At 34.5% G+C, this 15,971-nt stretch overlaps 1 protein-coding gene across 8 annotated transcripts in view; it reads left to right on the top strand.

Moving 5' to 3' along the window:
* The window catches only part of Lar (tyrosine-protein phosphatase Lar), a 155,396-nt gene extending 141,368 nt beyond the window's left edge, over window positions 1-14,028 (top strand). For 6 of the 8 annotated variants that reach the window (XM_068295644.1, XM_068295646.1, XM_068295649.1 and 3 more), the window contains 5 exons: window positions 6,512-6,651; window positions 7,210-10,554; window positions 10,618-10,728; window positions 11,398-11,703; window positions 11,766-14,028. In XM_068295644.1, coding sequence (XP_068151745.1) covers window positions 6,512-6,651; window positions 7,210-10,554; window positions 10,618-10,728; window positions 11,398-11,703; window positions 11,766-11,834 — 3,971 coding nt within the window. In that variant the 3' untranslated portion in view covers window positions 11,835-14,028. The remainder of the gene's footprint in view (window positions 1-6,511; window positions 6,652-7,209; window positions 10,555-10,617; window positions 10,729-11,397; window positions 11,704-11,765) is intronic. The other 2 variants (XM_068295648.1, XM_068295647.1) reach the window with 1 other exon arrangement.
* Window positions 14,029-15,971: the final 1,943 nt, after the last annotated feature.

The raw sequence follows: 15,971 nt of genomic DNA, 5'->3' as shown, positions 1-15,971 counted from the left end.
TATTCGAATAGTTTGATATTCTCTTAAATGTTAATCAGAAAACAGCAATTTTTAAATCTCTTAAGACGTTTAATAGTATTACAAAGACTGTCAGTATCAGAAACTAAAAATTAAATGTAAGGTGTAAAATAAATGTCTTTATACTATGGCGATTTCTTTAATACTCTAAAGAGAAATCAATCACAGAATTCAAGGCTATTTTTTAGAGGCACTTAGCTGATAAATGGGATCCTTTATGCTTCCCAATGAATTCAAAGAAAGAAGGCTTTCGGTCAAAAACTTACAAAGAGGTCTGTAAATGAGTCACGAAGATGACAAATTTGAATGTTATTAAAGTTGATTTTATAACTCTAAAGAGAAAACACCGACCCAGAATTGCTATTTACAATAAAAAGATAATATAGGTTTGATTAGAGATTTGCTGAACAACCCTCGGAATAATTTAGCATCCTGTCATAACAGAGAAATTTGTTAAAATTTTTTATTTATACCTCGCATTTTTGCTCTTATTTTTTCTTTGTTTGTTGTTTTGTTTACCTTTGGCAAATAATGCAAAAATATTTTTGGTCTATTTATTTATAATTTTATTTATGGCAATTCACGTGAAACACACACACACACACGCACATAAAACACACACAAACACAAATGTAATATTTACATGTATGCCTACAAATATAATAACATTTGCACAAGCTCGGTGTAATACAAGAATTTTTTGAACCCACTTTCTATCTCTATCTCACTGACACTATCTATCTATCTCTTTTACTGCATCGATTTTTGGGTTTTTGTCTTTTTGGGCAGCACTTTTTTTGCGTATGTTTGTGTGTGTGTATATATTTTTTTTCCTCCCCCCCCCATTGTTTTTTGTTCATTGCTATGCAAATAACGCACAATGCAAAAATCCTTAAATTGATTTCTGCACACAATTATTCAAATTTTTTTTTTTCGGCTTTACCTTTAATATTTGAATATCCTTAAATTGTAAAGCATTTAATTTTTTATTATTTGTTGACACATTTCATTAAGTTTTATTTGCAATCACCTGCATGTTTGCACAGTTAACACATTTGTCCATATGCATTTGGTTTGATTTCAAATACTTTTTACATTTTTACCTTACAAATGGACTCAGAGCCTAGGTATTCCAGAAGTATTTCATTCATTTACATTTGTCAATTGATTTTCGAAAAAAACATATCGTAGGAAAGTAATATTTTGATAGAAAAAATTTTCTAAATGTAAAAGATTTTTTACTCTAGCCCTTGGCAGATTGAAAGAAGTTAAATAAATTCTGAAAGAAACTTTCAAGGATCAACGATGGACGATAAATTTTTCCATTCTTGTAAAAGCCTTTTACATCAATTTTACTTTTCATATCTCAGATTCTTCAGAAAAATTTGCTATAGTCTCGAGAGTTAAGTATTCTTAGGCCTAATGTGGGTAACTTCATGATATTTCTGACTGATTGCTTCTAACTAAAGTTTCTTTACTTACTTTTATGGCATTGATATCTGCTTATTACTTAGTTCATATAAACTTCATTATATCAAAAAAGTTACAGTTTAAACTCAATTCCATTTCTATCACGTTGGCAATGATTTAACCTAAACCAAACATGGAATCTTGGGGATGTAAAGAAAATTTTGGTTTTCACTGAAACAGCAATAGAGAAAGTATTTTGCCGCAGAAGATTTAAGTAACAAGAGATAACAAAAGTTCAATAATGTAAAAGTGAATTTTTGCATGTCTGTAGCATACTTTAGGAGGCAAATTTTCACATTTCTCTTAACCAGAGGAAAAACCACTTGATATAATATAGCAAAATATTGCAGTGATACCCAAACCAACTTAAAATTACATTATCATCTCTTGATTTATTTATTTTTCACCTCTGGTCCTCACTCTCAGCCGTCCTCTTACACCTACTTAGTTACTTAACACTTAACTGATCCCTCCAACTGCTTGTTTAGCTGTTGAATTGCTTGTTGAAAACACAAAAAAAAATAAAAATTAAATAAGAGAAAAAAAAACAAAACCAAAAAAAATTTAAACTATTTTCATTATAAAGTACGTACTTACTACATTTTGATTTTATTTGCTGTACTGTATTTGATTTTTTTTTTTTATATATCTTTGTTCTGGTTTGTTTACTGTTCGTTTCAACAATCTTCAACACCAGCAAAGTGGTGGCAGGAGTGAAGAATTCACTTAATTTAAACGTCTAAGCACCGTAAATTAAATGTACTTTATTGTTAAGCACCATTTCGAATACACACAACAACAGATATCCTTAGTGTACGTCCATTGCTCTTACTTATTCACTTACTCACCCACTCGAATCACCCACTCACTTAGTCACTCTATCTATCACTTTAGTTAGCACTAAGTTAAAGTTTAAGCACCATAAGAGCACTGATTAAGCCAGCACCTGAGCACATGCGAATGACAGTGAGTTTCAGTCAAAATACGAAATTGTTGAGTAGAAACTAAAATGGATGGGGCTAGCCAAAAAAAAAATATAAACCCACACAGAGCTCTGTGTAAAGAGCTAAGTGTACACTAATTTATTTAATTCTACTCTTAAGCTAGTTGCCACTCACTGCACCCAAGTATGAATGTGTATATATTCTTTTACCGCACTCTCTGTCGCTCGTCGGTCTCATTTTGATTCTTTTCCACAATTGATAGCCCCGCGGCAAGTAGCATTAAAGGGTCAGCACATAAGTATGCTATGGTTTTTATTTCGTATGTTTCCAACGTATTTCGTTATGATGTGATGCGCTTGTTAGCTGCCACACAAGCACAAATGCAAATGCATTGCACCTGTCTAAAGCTGGGCACTTGCTTTTCTCCCTGTCTCCTTTTTTTCTTCTTTATTTTGTATTCTGTAAATTTCGTAAAGCAAGCAGAGCAGAGCTTGTGCTTCTCTTTTGTGCTTCCAGACAGATAGACCCACACACACACATCAGCACACTCACACACGTCCTGTTCACGTAGAAACCCAAAAAAATAACTGAAGAAAAATACAAAAAGGATATAAAAATGAGCACCTCGAGCATTGGTAGCTTAGCACGCGCTCCTTGCTTCGTTTCGTCCCATTCAACACACACACACACACACAAACAAAAAGAAAAAACAACAGCACAAAAAAGAAGACAAAATGGAGAACACTTCCAACGGTAGCATTTTAGTTATTTTATATTTTTAGTATGTGGGAGTGCAGCACTGTGTGTATTGTATGTGTGTGTGAGAGTGACTGTGAATGCCTGCGAAATGACAAAAATGTTAAGAGACCAGTTGCAGCAGCAGCATCCGAAGCTCTCTATGCATAGAGTTGACCCCTCTATACTGTGCAGTGTTGCCTAGAACACTAATGAAGCATAATTTAACATTTGTATCCCCGTCAGTTGCAACTGAATAATTTGTATTATGCATATTATCTAACAAATTTTTAATGAAGTCGCATACCGAAACTGAAGAGATAGCAAAATATAGAAAAAAACTTTAACATTTGAATGGTGGGTGAATAAAAAACAAATTATAAAACATAAAATATAGATAAGTATACTAAAGAACTTTGCTTGAAATCTTTAAAAGGGAAAAAGTCATATTTTCAGACTTTTTAAATGAAAATTGTAATATTGAATACATACATTTAAAATAAATTTATAGAAATACATGTATGGGTATATTAGTTTAGTGCAGTCCTTGGTAGATGAGTTGATCAGGTTTCGAATACCTAGTGTATGGAGGTTTTTTTTTGTCAGTGCTTCTAAAAAAATATAGTTAGGTTGATAGCTTACATTTATTTCCTATATCTTTAATTATAATTAGATTAGTTCACCAGCGAATTTATGGCTAAAGCCATAACTTTTGATCTTGACCTAGGGTGGACTATAAAGGTATATTATCTATCCCCAATGCGATATTTTTAATCTAAGTCTGCTAAATTTTAGATTTCGGTAAAATCGTTATTGATTTCATCCAACAAGAAATATATATTTGGATCCGCTATCGAAAACTGTTCAGCTCTAGAGAAAGAATATTGCATTTGGGAAAGGGAATTTACCTAGTTTTAGGCCCAAAATTTTAAAAATCAGTTAACGTTTAACGATCATCTTTGGTTTAATTGGTTTTATTACATTTTGCGTGTAAAATTTACAAAAATTTTAAAGCTCTTTTGTTTTGAATGTTAAACACTTTAAGTGTTGAAATTTAGATAGGTTCCATAATTTTTAACGTAGTAATTTGAATATTATTATTTTAAATGTTTCGAGTTTAAGTGTACCACTATGCGTATACGTATTATGTCGACCAAATGATGAGGACCTAACGCAAAGAGTTGGCTAAATAAAAGAAACCGACAATTAAAATGAAATCTTACAGTTTTTCTAACATTTTATTAGTACTTTAAAGATATTGAAAAAAAATTTTCCCAGTCTGACTTAGGGAATGTTGTACTTAATGGCACCTAGAGAAAAACGTTTGTAAGGTGAAAAAGTTTGTGAGAAATCTAAATACAATAATCAACAATTTTCCAGAAAAATAATTTTCTTAAATTTAGATTTTTCATTAAGTTGGGAAAATCAGAGTTAAAGCATATTAAAGCATCATAAATAAGTTTTTAACATAAAGATCAAGGTCAATCCATAAAACTAGAAAAATGGATTTTAACATAAAACTAAAACGAAATAAAAATTTAATTTACTGTAACATATTATAAAAATAATATAAGCTAAGTATTTAGCTATACGAAAATTAAGTATCTTATTCTTAAGCTTTTACATCAGTTACTAAGTTTCATCTTATCTAAATCTGTCGCTCTGTCATCCTACAAAATACCACATCATTAAAGATACAAATAAATAATTCCACGGAGAATTTCATGTATTGTAGAGTATCAAAATCGGGTGTGCCAACAAATATGTACAATTTTTTTGTATTGTGTAATCAATTTTTGCAATTGTTTCTATTTCTAATTTTCGTTATGTCGTGTAATTGTTTAAAGATCTCCATCCCCATCTATACCCCACCCCAACTCCCACCCTCTCGATCTCTTACTCTACACCTCTCTTACGTTTCCCCAACTCTTTCACCCGTAATGAACAAAATGCACCAACAACTTGTATAATGTAAACTAAATGAATCCTATATATATCTTATATCTTTTTTCATATACTATATAACATAAAAACCAATATCTTTGCTTGGCCACTCGCACCTTGCACCTACAAAATACTTGCTCTCTGTTTCGTGCACACATCTTTTTTTGAATGCAAAATCGAAATGGATTACAAAAAAAAAAAAAAAACAAAATAACTAACTTTGACAAAACTTTTTTGATGTGAATAACAACAAAAAAAAAAAAAAAAAAAATTTATGCGAAATTTGATTTTTGAACGCAACTTTATAAATGGATGGTGGTTATTTTTCAAAATACAATACAAAACTAAACCAAAAAAAAAAAAAACAAACATTTTTTAACTATTTAGAGAAAAAGAGTGAGTATTCTTTTAATGGTTGACCAAAATAATGTTTAAGAATGCAAAAAAAAAAAAAAAAAAACCAAATATAGCAACTATATATTTACTAAATATTTATATATTTATATACAAATTTTGAAATTTTTTCTTTTTTTCGTTTGATTTCGGTCCAGAAATGTTGACCGAAATAACTTTCCAAAATATCTTCAAAAAACAACAAAAACATTTTTTTAAACGAAACTGAAATCTATTTTTTTTTATTTTGTTTTTTGACATGTTTCTCTATTTCGAAAAAAAAAAAAAACTATTACCAAAAAAGTCAGCAAGGATTTTTGAAGCTCTAGCGTATATATACATAAAACTATATACATCTATATATACATATATATATATATTTTTGATTTCTACTATATGTTTTTTGCACACAAACCCGTAAAAACTTTTTTGAATGCTTACATGTTTGTTTTTGCCAAATGATTAAAATTTAACAAAAAAAAAAATTACATGAAACTGAAATTGTTTCAAAACAAAAAAGATAATGGTCAACCACAATTTGACTTTTGTTCTATTTTTTGTGTACATTTTTGAAATCTATTCTATAAGTAATATTATAATCTTATATTTAGCAAGGTATCCAAAAACTGCACCTCTTCTTATTCACTTTTTTGAGCACCTAATTAATTACTTATTTTACACAAACTAATTAATAACTACTATCTAGCACCTAAGCACCACTACTTGGTTTTCTATTACCAAAGTATTATATTATATGATTTTCAAACTGTTCTCTGTCTGTGGTGTGGTGACTCTTGACAATGGCAATAAGTCAGCAATTCTAGTCTATCTCTTACATAGGATCTAATTTAGTTTCTATTGCTTAGAGTTAAGTAAGTTAGTTATTACGTATAGTTAACATTACCATAAGCAATTTTGTACGTATATTTTGTCTGTTATATAACTTGATCGCAATTTTTTATGCCTTTTACTAATCTATTGCTTATTCCACATCATCGTCTATATAGTGCCTGGCGATCCACAGGAGGTTAAAGCAACTCCTTTGAATTCCACATCGATACATGTGAGCTGGAAACCGCCACTAGAAAAGGATCGAAATGGCATTATACGTGGCTATCACATACATGCCCAGGAAATGCGTGATGAGGTAAGAATCATTTAGAAAAGTGAACATCAACATAATGTAAACATGGGGTGGGTTACCTTGGCCTAAAGTGAAAGCCATTTAAATTGGCTTGAACATCTTTTCTAATCTATAAAAATTAAAATCAAATTATTGAAAAATCACGTCAAATGAATGAGATTTTGATTTATTAAAATATTTTGTCAAACTTTTCCAAACTTTATGCTCCTTGAATGTCCTTATATACAAATTTAATTATTTGAAATACAATTTTATTTTTTTAAATTAATCAAATTAAATTTCAAAGTCATTTTGTTTTTCAGAATCTTAAACAATTTTCTGTTTTTTGAATATTTTTATGAAATTTGCAAAGTTTTTAAGGTCATCATCTTTTTATAAAATGTTTAAATGTTTTGAAAATTGAGAAGTAAAATTAAGGGATGCAAATTTTTCAAAATTATAAAGTAAGGATGGGAATTTGGAAAAAAAAAAAAATTAATGATAAATGCAATCGAAACCTTTCTAGAAAATATTATCATTAGTACTTGTACTTAATAAAAACAATTCTTTGCTTTTCCGTAGGGCAAGGGCTTTCTAAATGAACCATTGAAATTCGATGTGGTGGACACACTGGAGTTTAATGTGACTGGACTTCAACCCGACACCAAATACTCCATTCAAGTGGCTGCTCTGACACGAAAGGGCGATGGCGATCGCAGTGCTGCGATTATTGTCAAGACCCCAGGTGGTGTACCCGTTCGACCCACTGTCAGTCTCAAGATAATGGAACGTGATCCAATTGTATCAATCGAACTGGAATGGGAGCGTCCTGCCCAGACTTATGGAGAGCTGCGGGGCTATCGCTTACGTTGGGGTGTCAAGGATCAGGCACTGAAGGAAGAGATGCTACCAGGACCTCAGATGACCAAGAAACGTTTTAATGATCTGGAACGTGGTGTGGAGTATGAATTTCGTGTGGCCGGAAGTAATCACATTGGTATAGGCCAAGAGACAGTGAAGATGTTCCAGACTCCCGAGGGCACACCAAGTGGTCCACCTGCCAATATCACAGTACGCTTCCAGACACCCGACGTGGTGTGTGTGACCTGGGATCCACCTACAAGGGAACATCGTAATGGCATAATAACACGCTACGATGTAGTGTTCCATAAGAAAATCGATCACGGCTTGGGCTCAGAGAGGAATATGACATTGCGAAAGGCGGTCTTTACCAATCTAGAGGAGAATACTGAGTATATCTTTAAGGTGCGAGCCTATACCAAGCAGGGAGCAGGTCCATTCAGCGATAAACTGCCTGTGGAGACGGAACGCGATATGGGCAGAGCTCCGATGTCGGTTCAAGCGGTGGCCACATCCGAACAGACAGCGGAAATCTGGTGGGAACCCGTGCCCAGTCGTGGCAAATTGTTGGGCTATAAAATCTTCTATACGATGACAGCTGTCGAGGATCTCGATGACTGGCAAACCAAGACAGTGGGCCTAACAGAGTCCGCAGATTTGGTGAATCTGGAAAAGTTTGCCCAATATGCTGTGGCCATAGCGGCTAGATTTAAGAATGGCCTCGGTCGTCTCAGCGAGAAGGTTACAGTTCGCATTAAACCCGAGGATGTTCCTCTGAATTTGCGGGCCCATGATGTGAGTACCCATTCGATGACACTCAGCTGGTCGCCACCCATACGCTTGAACCCTGTCAACTATAAGATCAGTTTCGATGCCATGAAAGTCTTTGTGGACTCGCAAGGATTCTCCCAAACGCAAACGGTTCAAAAGAGAGAAATTATACTAAAGCACTATGTAAAGACCCATACGATAAATGAGCTGAGTCCGTTTACCACATACAATGTGAATGTTAGTGCCATACCCTCGGATTATTCCTATCGCCCGCCCACTAAAATCACCGTGACCACCCAAATGGCTGCTCCACAGCCCATGGTTAAGCCAGATTTCTATGGTGTGGTGAATGGTGAGGAGATTCTGGTTATATTACCTCAGGCCTCCGAGGAATATGGTCCGATTTCGCATTACTATTTGGTTGTGGTGCCAGAGGATAAATCAAATTTGCACAAGAATCCTGATCAGTTTCTAACCGATGACCTGCTGCCAGGCCGCAATAAACCCGAACGGCCCAATGCTCCATATATTGCAGCTAAGTTTCCACAGCGTTCGATACCGTTTACATTCCATTTGGGTTCTGGTGACGATTATCATAATTTCACGAATCGCAAATTGGAGCGAGAGAAACGTTACAGGATATTCGTACGAGCTGTGGTGGATACACCGCAAAAGCATCTGTATACCTCCAGTCCGTTCTCGGAGTTCTTGTCGCTGGACATGCGAGAGGCACCGCCTGGAGAGCGACCACATCGTCCCGATCCGAATTGGCCCTCGGAACCGGAAGTTTCGGTGAATAAGAACAAGGAGCAACCGGAAATCCTTTGGGTTATTCTGCCTTTAATGGTGTCCACCTTTATTGTGTCGACTGCTTTGATTGTCTTTTGCGTAGTGAAACGGCGTCGTCAACCCTGCAAAACTCCTGATCAGGCGGCAGTCACCCGTCCTTTAATGGCTGCCGATTTGGGTGCTGGACCCACACCAAGTGATCCCGTGGATATGCGACGTTTGAATTTCCAAACACCCGGCATGATCTCCCATCCACCCATACCCATATCGGAATTTTCCAATCACATTGAACGTCTGAAGTCCAATGACAATCAGAAATTTTCCCAAGAATACGAGAGCATTGAGCCGGGCCAGCAATTCACGTGGGATAACTCCAATTTGGAGCATAACAAGTCGAAGAATCGCTATGCCAATGTCACGGCCTATGATCATTCGCGTGTCCAGTTGCCAGCAGCCCCGGAAGGAACACCCGGTTCGGATTACATTAACGCCAACTACTGTGATGGCTATCGCAAGCATAATGCCTATGTGGCCACCCAAGGACCCTTGCAAGAGACCTTTGCAGACTTCTGGCGCATGTGCTGGGAACTGAAGACAGCGACCATTGTGATGATGACGCGTCTGGAGGAGCGCACACGCATTAAATGTGATCAATATTGGCCATCGCGGGGCACTGAGACCTATGGACAAATATTTGTGACCATCACCGAGACCCAGGAGCTGGCCACCTATAGCATACGGACGTTCCAACTTTGCCGTCAGGGATTCAATGATAGGCGTGAGATTAAACAATTGCAATTTACAGCCTGGCCAGATCACGGAGTACCCGATCATCCGGCACCGTTCCTGCAATTCTTGCGTCGTTGTCGTGCCCTAACTCCTCCCGAATCCGGACCCGTTATTGTGCACTGCTCAGCCGGAGTGGGACGTACTGGTTGCTATATAGTCATTGATTCCATGTTGGAGCGCATGAAGCACGAGAAGATTATCGATATCTATGGCCATGTTACCTGTCTGCGTGCCCAGCGCAATTATATGGTTCAGACCGAAGATCAATATATCTTTATACACGATGCCATATTGGAGGCCATCATTTGTGGCCAGACCGAAGTGCCGGCCCGTAATCTTCATTCCCATCTACAGAAACTTCTCACCACCGAACCGGGCGAAAGTATTTCCGGCATGGAAGTGGAATTCAAAAAGTTGTCCAACGTCAAAATGGACTCATCGAAATTTGTCACCGCCAATTTGGCATGCAATAAGCATAAGAATCGTTTGGTACACATTCTTCCATATGAATCGAGTCGCGTCTACTTGACACCCATCCATGGCATTGAGGGCAGCGACTATGTGAACGCCAGTTTCATTGATGGCTATCGTTATCGTTCGGCCTACATTGCGGCACAGGGACCAGTACAGGATACAGCCGAAGACTTTTGGCGCATGCTCTGGGAACACAATTCCACCATTGTAGTCATGTTGACCAAACTAAAGGAAATGGGCAGAGTAAGTGCTCCACTTATACATTAAATTCAAATATTTACTTACATATATTATTCTGCCTTACAGGAGAAATGCTTTCAGTATTGGCCTCATGAACGCTCTGTGCGCTATCAGTATTATGTTGTGGATCCCATTGCCGAATACAATATGCCTCAGTATAAGCTAAGGGAATTTAAGGTGAGTTTAAAGGTTAAAGGATTAAAGGATAAAAGTTGATATGTTGAATTTGTTTTCAAAAATTGGCTGCATGGTGTCCGATTTACTTGACGCTAACTCTTTAAGCTACCTGAAAAATACAATTTTGTGTGGTCTTCAAAGTAATTCTTCATTGCGCGATGATCTTATTGATTGAAACACTAGATAGAGCAGTATTTAATTAACAAATAATAAACAAAAAGAAAGGCGCTCTGTTGAAACTTATTAAACCGATTGTAGACAGTCAAATTTCAGGGACAAGTCAGCAGGTCCACGCTCCAAGTTCCTCCTTTTAAAATAAAAATCGAATCACCGATTGATATTTATATTTTTCCATAAACTCTTATGCGATACTGGCCGAATCTATTCCCTTTTTTCCTTCCTTTTTTTTGAAAAAGCATAAGAATCACTTTCGAAAATGACATATCAAAGATTGGTAATGTTCCAAATGATTAGCCAAAGTTCTTACTTAACCAATTATAGCTACAATCGTAAAAGATTACATACTCTCCGCTGATTTGGTTATTAAACTACACCAAATGTGAACATGTATACAATATATAGTTTTTTTTCGTAATCGGTTTTGTTGCACTTTCTGAGTTTGAGTAGACCAATTTTCCATCTAATTTATTTTATGTTTTTTTCATTCAGGTAACCGATGCCCGCGATGGCTCCTCCCGCACTGTACGGCAATTCCAGTTCATTGATTGGCCCGAACAGGGTGTACCCAAATCTGGCGAGGGCTTCATCGATTTCATTGGCCAAGTGCACAAGACGAAAGAGCAATTCGGCCAAGATGGACCCATAACAGTTCACTGCTCGGCGGGTGTGGGACGCTCCGGTGTCTTTATTACCCTCAGCATTGTGCTCGAGCGCATGCAATATGAAGGAGTTCTCGATGTATTCCAAACTGTGCGCATATTACGCTCACAACGTCCGGCCATGGTGCAAACTGAGGTGAGTTTTGAAGTACAAAACTTGGAGAATAAATCTGTAATCACCGTCTTTTCTCTCTACAGGATCAATATCATTTCTGTTATCGCGCTGCTTTGGAATATTTGGGCTCATTCGACAACTATGCTAATTAAAGGGGGAAAACCTTCATTCTTTAGTTTTTGAAAAGGCGGAGCAAAAATCTTGTCGAACGATATAAACGATTCTTTTTTGATTTCAAACTCTACGCATAATACAAGCATTTACCATATACAAAAAAAAAAAAAAAAAAAAAAAAAAAAAGAAAAAAAGAATATGGAGAATATATCTTATCTTTAAAGTATTATAGCCAGCTACTGCCCACAAAACAAAAGATATACATACACAGACAAAATTACTTAATCTACTAGATCGCTATAAAATATATGTTTTCTTAGTTATTAAGTGCACCCCCAGACACGCCCACTTATGAGATGCTGCTTGATTTTATCTTTCCTCCTCAATTTCTTTAATTTTGTATGCATTTTTTCTTTTGATAATTGTGAACTAAAAAAGACTGTTACACATTTAATTATCAGTAATTTATATATATGTATATGCATATACATGTATATGTTAAATGTGTATATGGATATGTGTATATTAAAGTTTTTGCTCTAACCTAATCAAAGTAGTCAATCAGCAATGTTGTTTTTTGTGGTTGGCAGCTAACCACATTGGAAACCTATACATATTTGAACTAAGGACTTGGTAGTTATTAAATCTAATGAATCTCGGATCACACACAAGAAGCAAAAGAAAAACAGAAAACAATTATATATGTATAATGAAATGTATGGTATGCATGTGTGTGTTTACAACAAACAATCAATCAAATATTTCTATGTTAATACATGTTTTTTATACCTAGGTTCTATGAGATACATACATAAATAAGATAAATCAATATATACCCGTGCAATTAGTCAGAGAAAACATGGAATGAAATTATGAAAAGGCTCATCCAATTGCGGCAGTGTCGTAGTTAAATTACCCTTGGCTATATCTAAGAATATTTTCCGCAAATTACAAACTCTTATGTCAGATTATGGTCAAGGGTATACAAACAAAAAAGAGTCTTGCGTATTTTAATTGAGCAGCTAGTACTTAGATTTAGTTATGCATTTTGTGTTTCTTTTTTGATTTCAAGTTAAGAATTTTGCTGAAAAAATGTAATTGTTGTCACATCAATTTATATGTATGTGTAAGTCTAAAGCTATGCGATCCGAAAAATATTTTACTTTCAAATTCCCTTCAGACATTCCTGTATATACCAAACAAAAACAAAAACAAAAAACGAAAAAAATGTATTCCCTTTATGCGGTTATATAAATTTTAGACAAAAGGCAGCAAGCAGCATTGTCCTAGATAATAGCCAACTAGCAACAATATAATAAAGAAATAAAAATAATGACAATTTGTAGATATGTATTGTAGCATTATATACATAGAAACAACTTATGCATAAAAATAAATTCAAAAGAAAATAGTGGCATATAAACAAAAACAAAACAAAGAAAAATATTAATAATAGTGTATATAACTGATTAAGTTGTTAGATGTGGATCGGCCTGGTATTTAGAAACGTTAGCAAAGCAAAACACTATATTATTAGCTGAAAAAAAGGACACACAAAACACAACCATACACACACACCACACTGACCCACATCAATTTACACATGTTAAGCAACAATATTATATATATATATATATACAAGGAAAATAAGAAAATGCAGATTATTTGTTATAAAAAAGAAAAACTTTAGCACGTTCACTTAATTGGATGAATATTGCCAGAAAAAAACTGAGACAAAACACATTAACTATAGCATTAGCAAAACATAAAATGAATATATATATATATATAGATAAATAGATGTCTAGTTAAATGATAACCCAGCAAATAATATTTAGCCTAACTATTAAAAAACATTGATTATAAAATGAGGAAAATTAACTTTATATTGTATATTACACACACACAATTTGTCGGCTTATCAAAATTTTCTGTTATGAAACACTCAAAAAAAAAAAAAAAACTAAAGTAAAATCGAAACATAAAACATTAATATATTATGAGGCAGTAAAAATCCGTTTATGTGTTTTATCAATTTAGTCGAAACGAAACAATTTTAAAGCATACAACACGAAAAAAAAAAAAAATCCGATTTCAAATGTACTAATCGAACAATGAAATGAGCGTATTCCATATAAATGTATGTATAAGCAAAACAAGAATCCATATTACGTTAAAACAGATATATATATACATATATATATATATATGTATGATTTTCCAACAAAACAAAAAAGAAAGGTAATAAAAGTATTGGCAACAAACAATGCCAACAAATAAAATATAAAAAAAAGGAAAGACTATTGACTTTTATTTTAATTAAAGTATATTTGTTTACAATTTTGAAATTGTCAAAAGTTGAGAAAGACAATGTCCAAAATCTGTTTAATTTTCTTTTATTCTTGACCGCTTTTTTTATAATATTATCATTGGAAATCGGAGAGGGCGTCGCTAAAAAATGGAAATCTAAACAAAACTTGGAAAAAAGGGTACAAAAATACTAAAATTATAATTATAGGGGACACCAGAATTAAGGCTCGATCGATTACATTTTGTTTTTTCCTAAATCATTTGAAGTTTGCCTGACACAAAACGTCAAATCTCCTAAAGTATTTCGAATGCAGAATAACCCTTTTGGAGAGACATTTTCAATACACCAAAGAAATCAGGAATAACCTCGTAAGTGCCTTATCTGGTTTACTAGGTATCATTCACGATTCAAATTATACTAATAATACAGATTGATAGTGGGAGAGAGAGACAAAAGAGAGAAGCGATAAGAGGCTCTCTTTGGAACTTCTCTCTTAAAAAATTTGTTCGAAATTAAATTTGAATTCTCTCTGAACACGTTGAGCGTTGCTAATCATTAACCGAATCGCCCTCGAAGAGCGGGGAGAAAATTGGCGAATTATAAGCGTTAATAATGATTCAGTTCCTCGCCTTCCTCCACGACGAACACATTTCGGAATCGGAATGGTAAACACTTCTGCTGATAAACACTTGGAATTCTTAACGCAGATGACTCATTGTTGTGATTGTGATAATTCTTAAATCTGTGCAAAATTTTTTAAAATTCATAAGTGATTTATGAAAAATATCAAAATGAATGAAAACCAATTTTCAAAACTAAATTACACTTGCATTGCCGAAATGTTTAGACAACTCAAAATGATTTGTGAAATCGAAAATGGAGATTGCACAGTGCTATCCGTTAAGTATGCGAAACTGATTACATTTGTGCAGACATTTGAATATATAAGCCAAATGTTCCATCATTGGGACTCCATGTTGTATAGAGATCTTGTCATTTTCCATAACGTGGATTATTTTGAAATAGTTATAAATTTTGATCAGATTTACGATGGCTTGAAGGAGTTTACGCCAAAGAAACAAAATGAATATTTCAAAATACTCATTGATAATATAAATGAAAAAACACAGTTGACACACGTCGTTATAAAATACACAACCTGTGCAATGACGAATCACTTGGACTACTTTGACGGGATTATGAATGCACTTCAAAAGAAAGGCTCTGTCAAAAATTTGAGAATTGAACTAGAAGGTGAGATTTAACTCAGTTTTTTAGGTAAAATCTAATTGACATTTTGTACCACAGGCTATACGATACCAGATTTATCACAATTCCACAAACTTGAAGTACTGAATTTGAATGGCAGAATAATTGTGAACGAATTGGTCGAGTGTTGCATATCCAATCCAAATTTACACTCACTTTCTATCATGAGTAATGAGACCACTGGCAGATTGTCTGACGTTGCTCTAATTGGCGGTAGCTTACAATATTTAAAGGAATTCAATTTGTTTATGACAATTGGAATTGATGCTGCAAAGTATGCACCTTTGGCAAGACTACCAAGGCTAGACAAGCTGACCATATCTGGAGAACATGAAATAGGTTCTCTAAGGCCTCTTTTGAGCGGTTAGCTGCACAACGACTACGAATTCTTATCATAGAAGATGCCCACATGAATGATGAAGAGAGCTATGCTATCTCCCAGATAATATCATTACAAGAATTGAAATGTGGATTTATCAAAACGAAAAGCATTGGCCATTTGTCGCACATAAGTGAACTAAGAGACCTAATAATAAAATCCAAATTTCAAGGTGTTAAAACGACTAAAGAGCTGGTAAAGATTTTAAAGGCAAGG

The sequence above is a fragment of the Drosophila tropicalis genome, unplaced genomic scaffold (assembly GCF_018151085.1).
Source record: "Drosophila tropicalis isolate 14030-0801.00 unplaced genomic scaffold, ASM1815108v1 contig_845, whole genome shotgun sequence".
Taxonomy (NCBI): Eukaryota; Metazoa; Arthropoda; class Insecta; order Diptera; family Drosophilidae; genus Drosophila; species Drosophila tropicalis.
The sequence above is the reverse complement of the archived record's forward strand: the minus strand, read 5'-3'. Positions and strand labels throughout refer to the sequence as shown.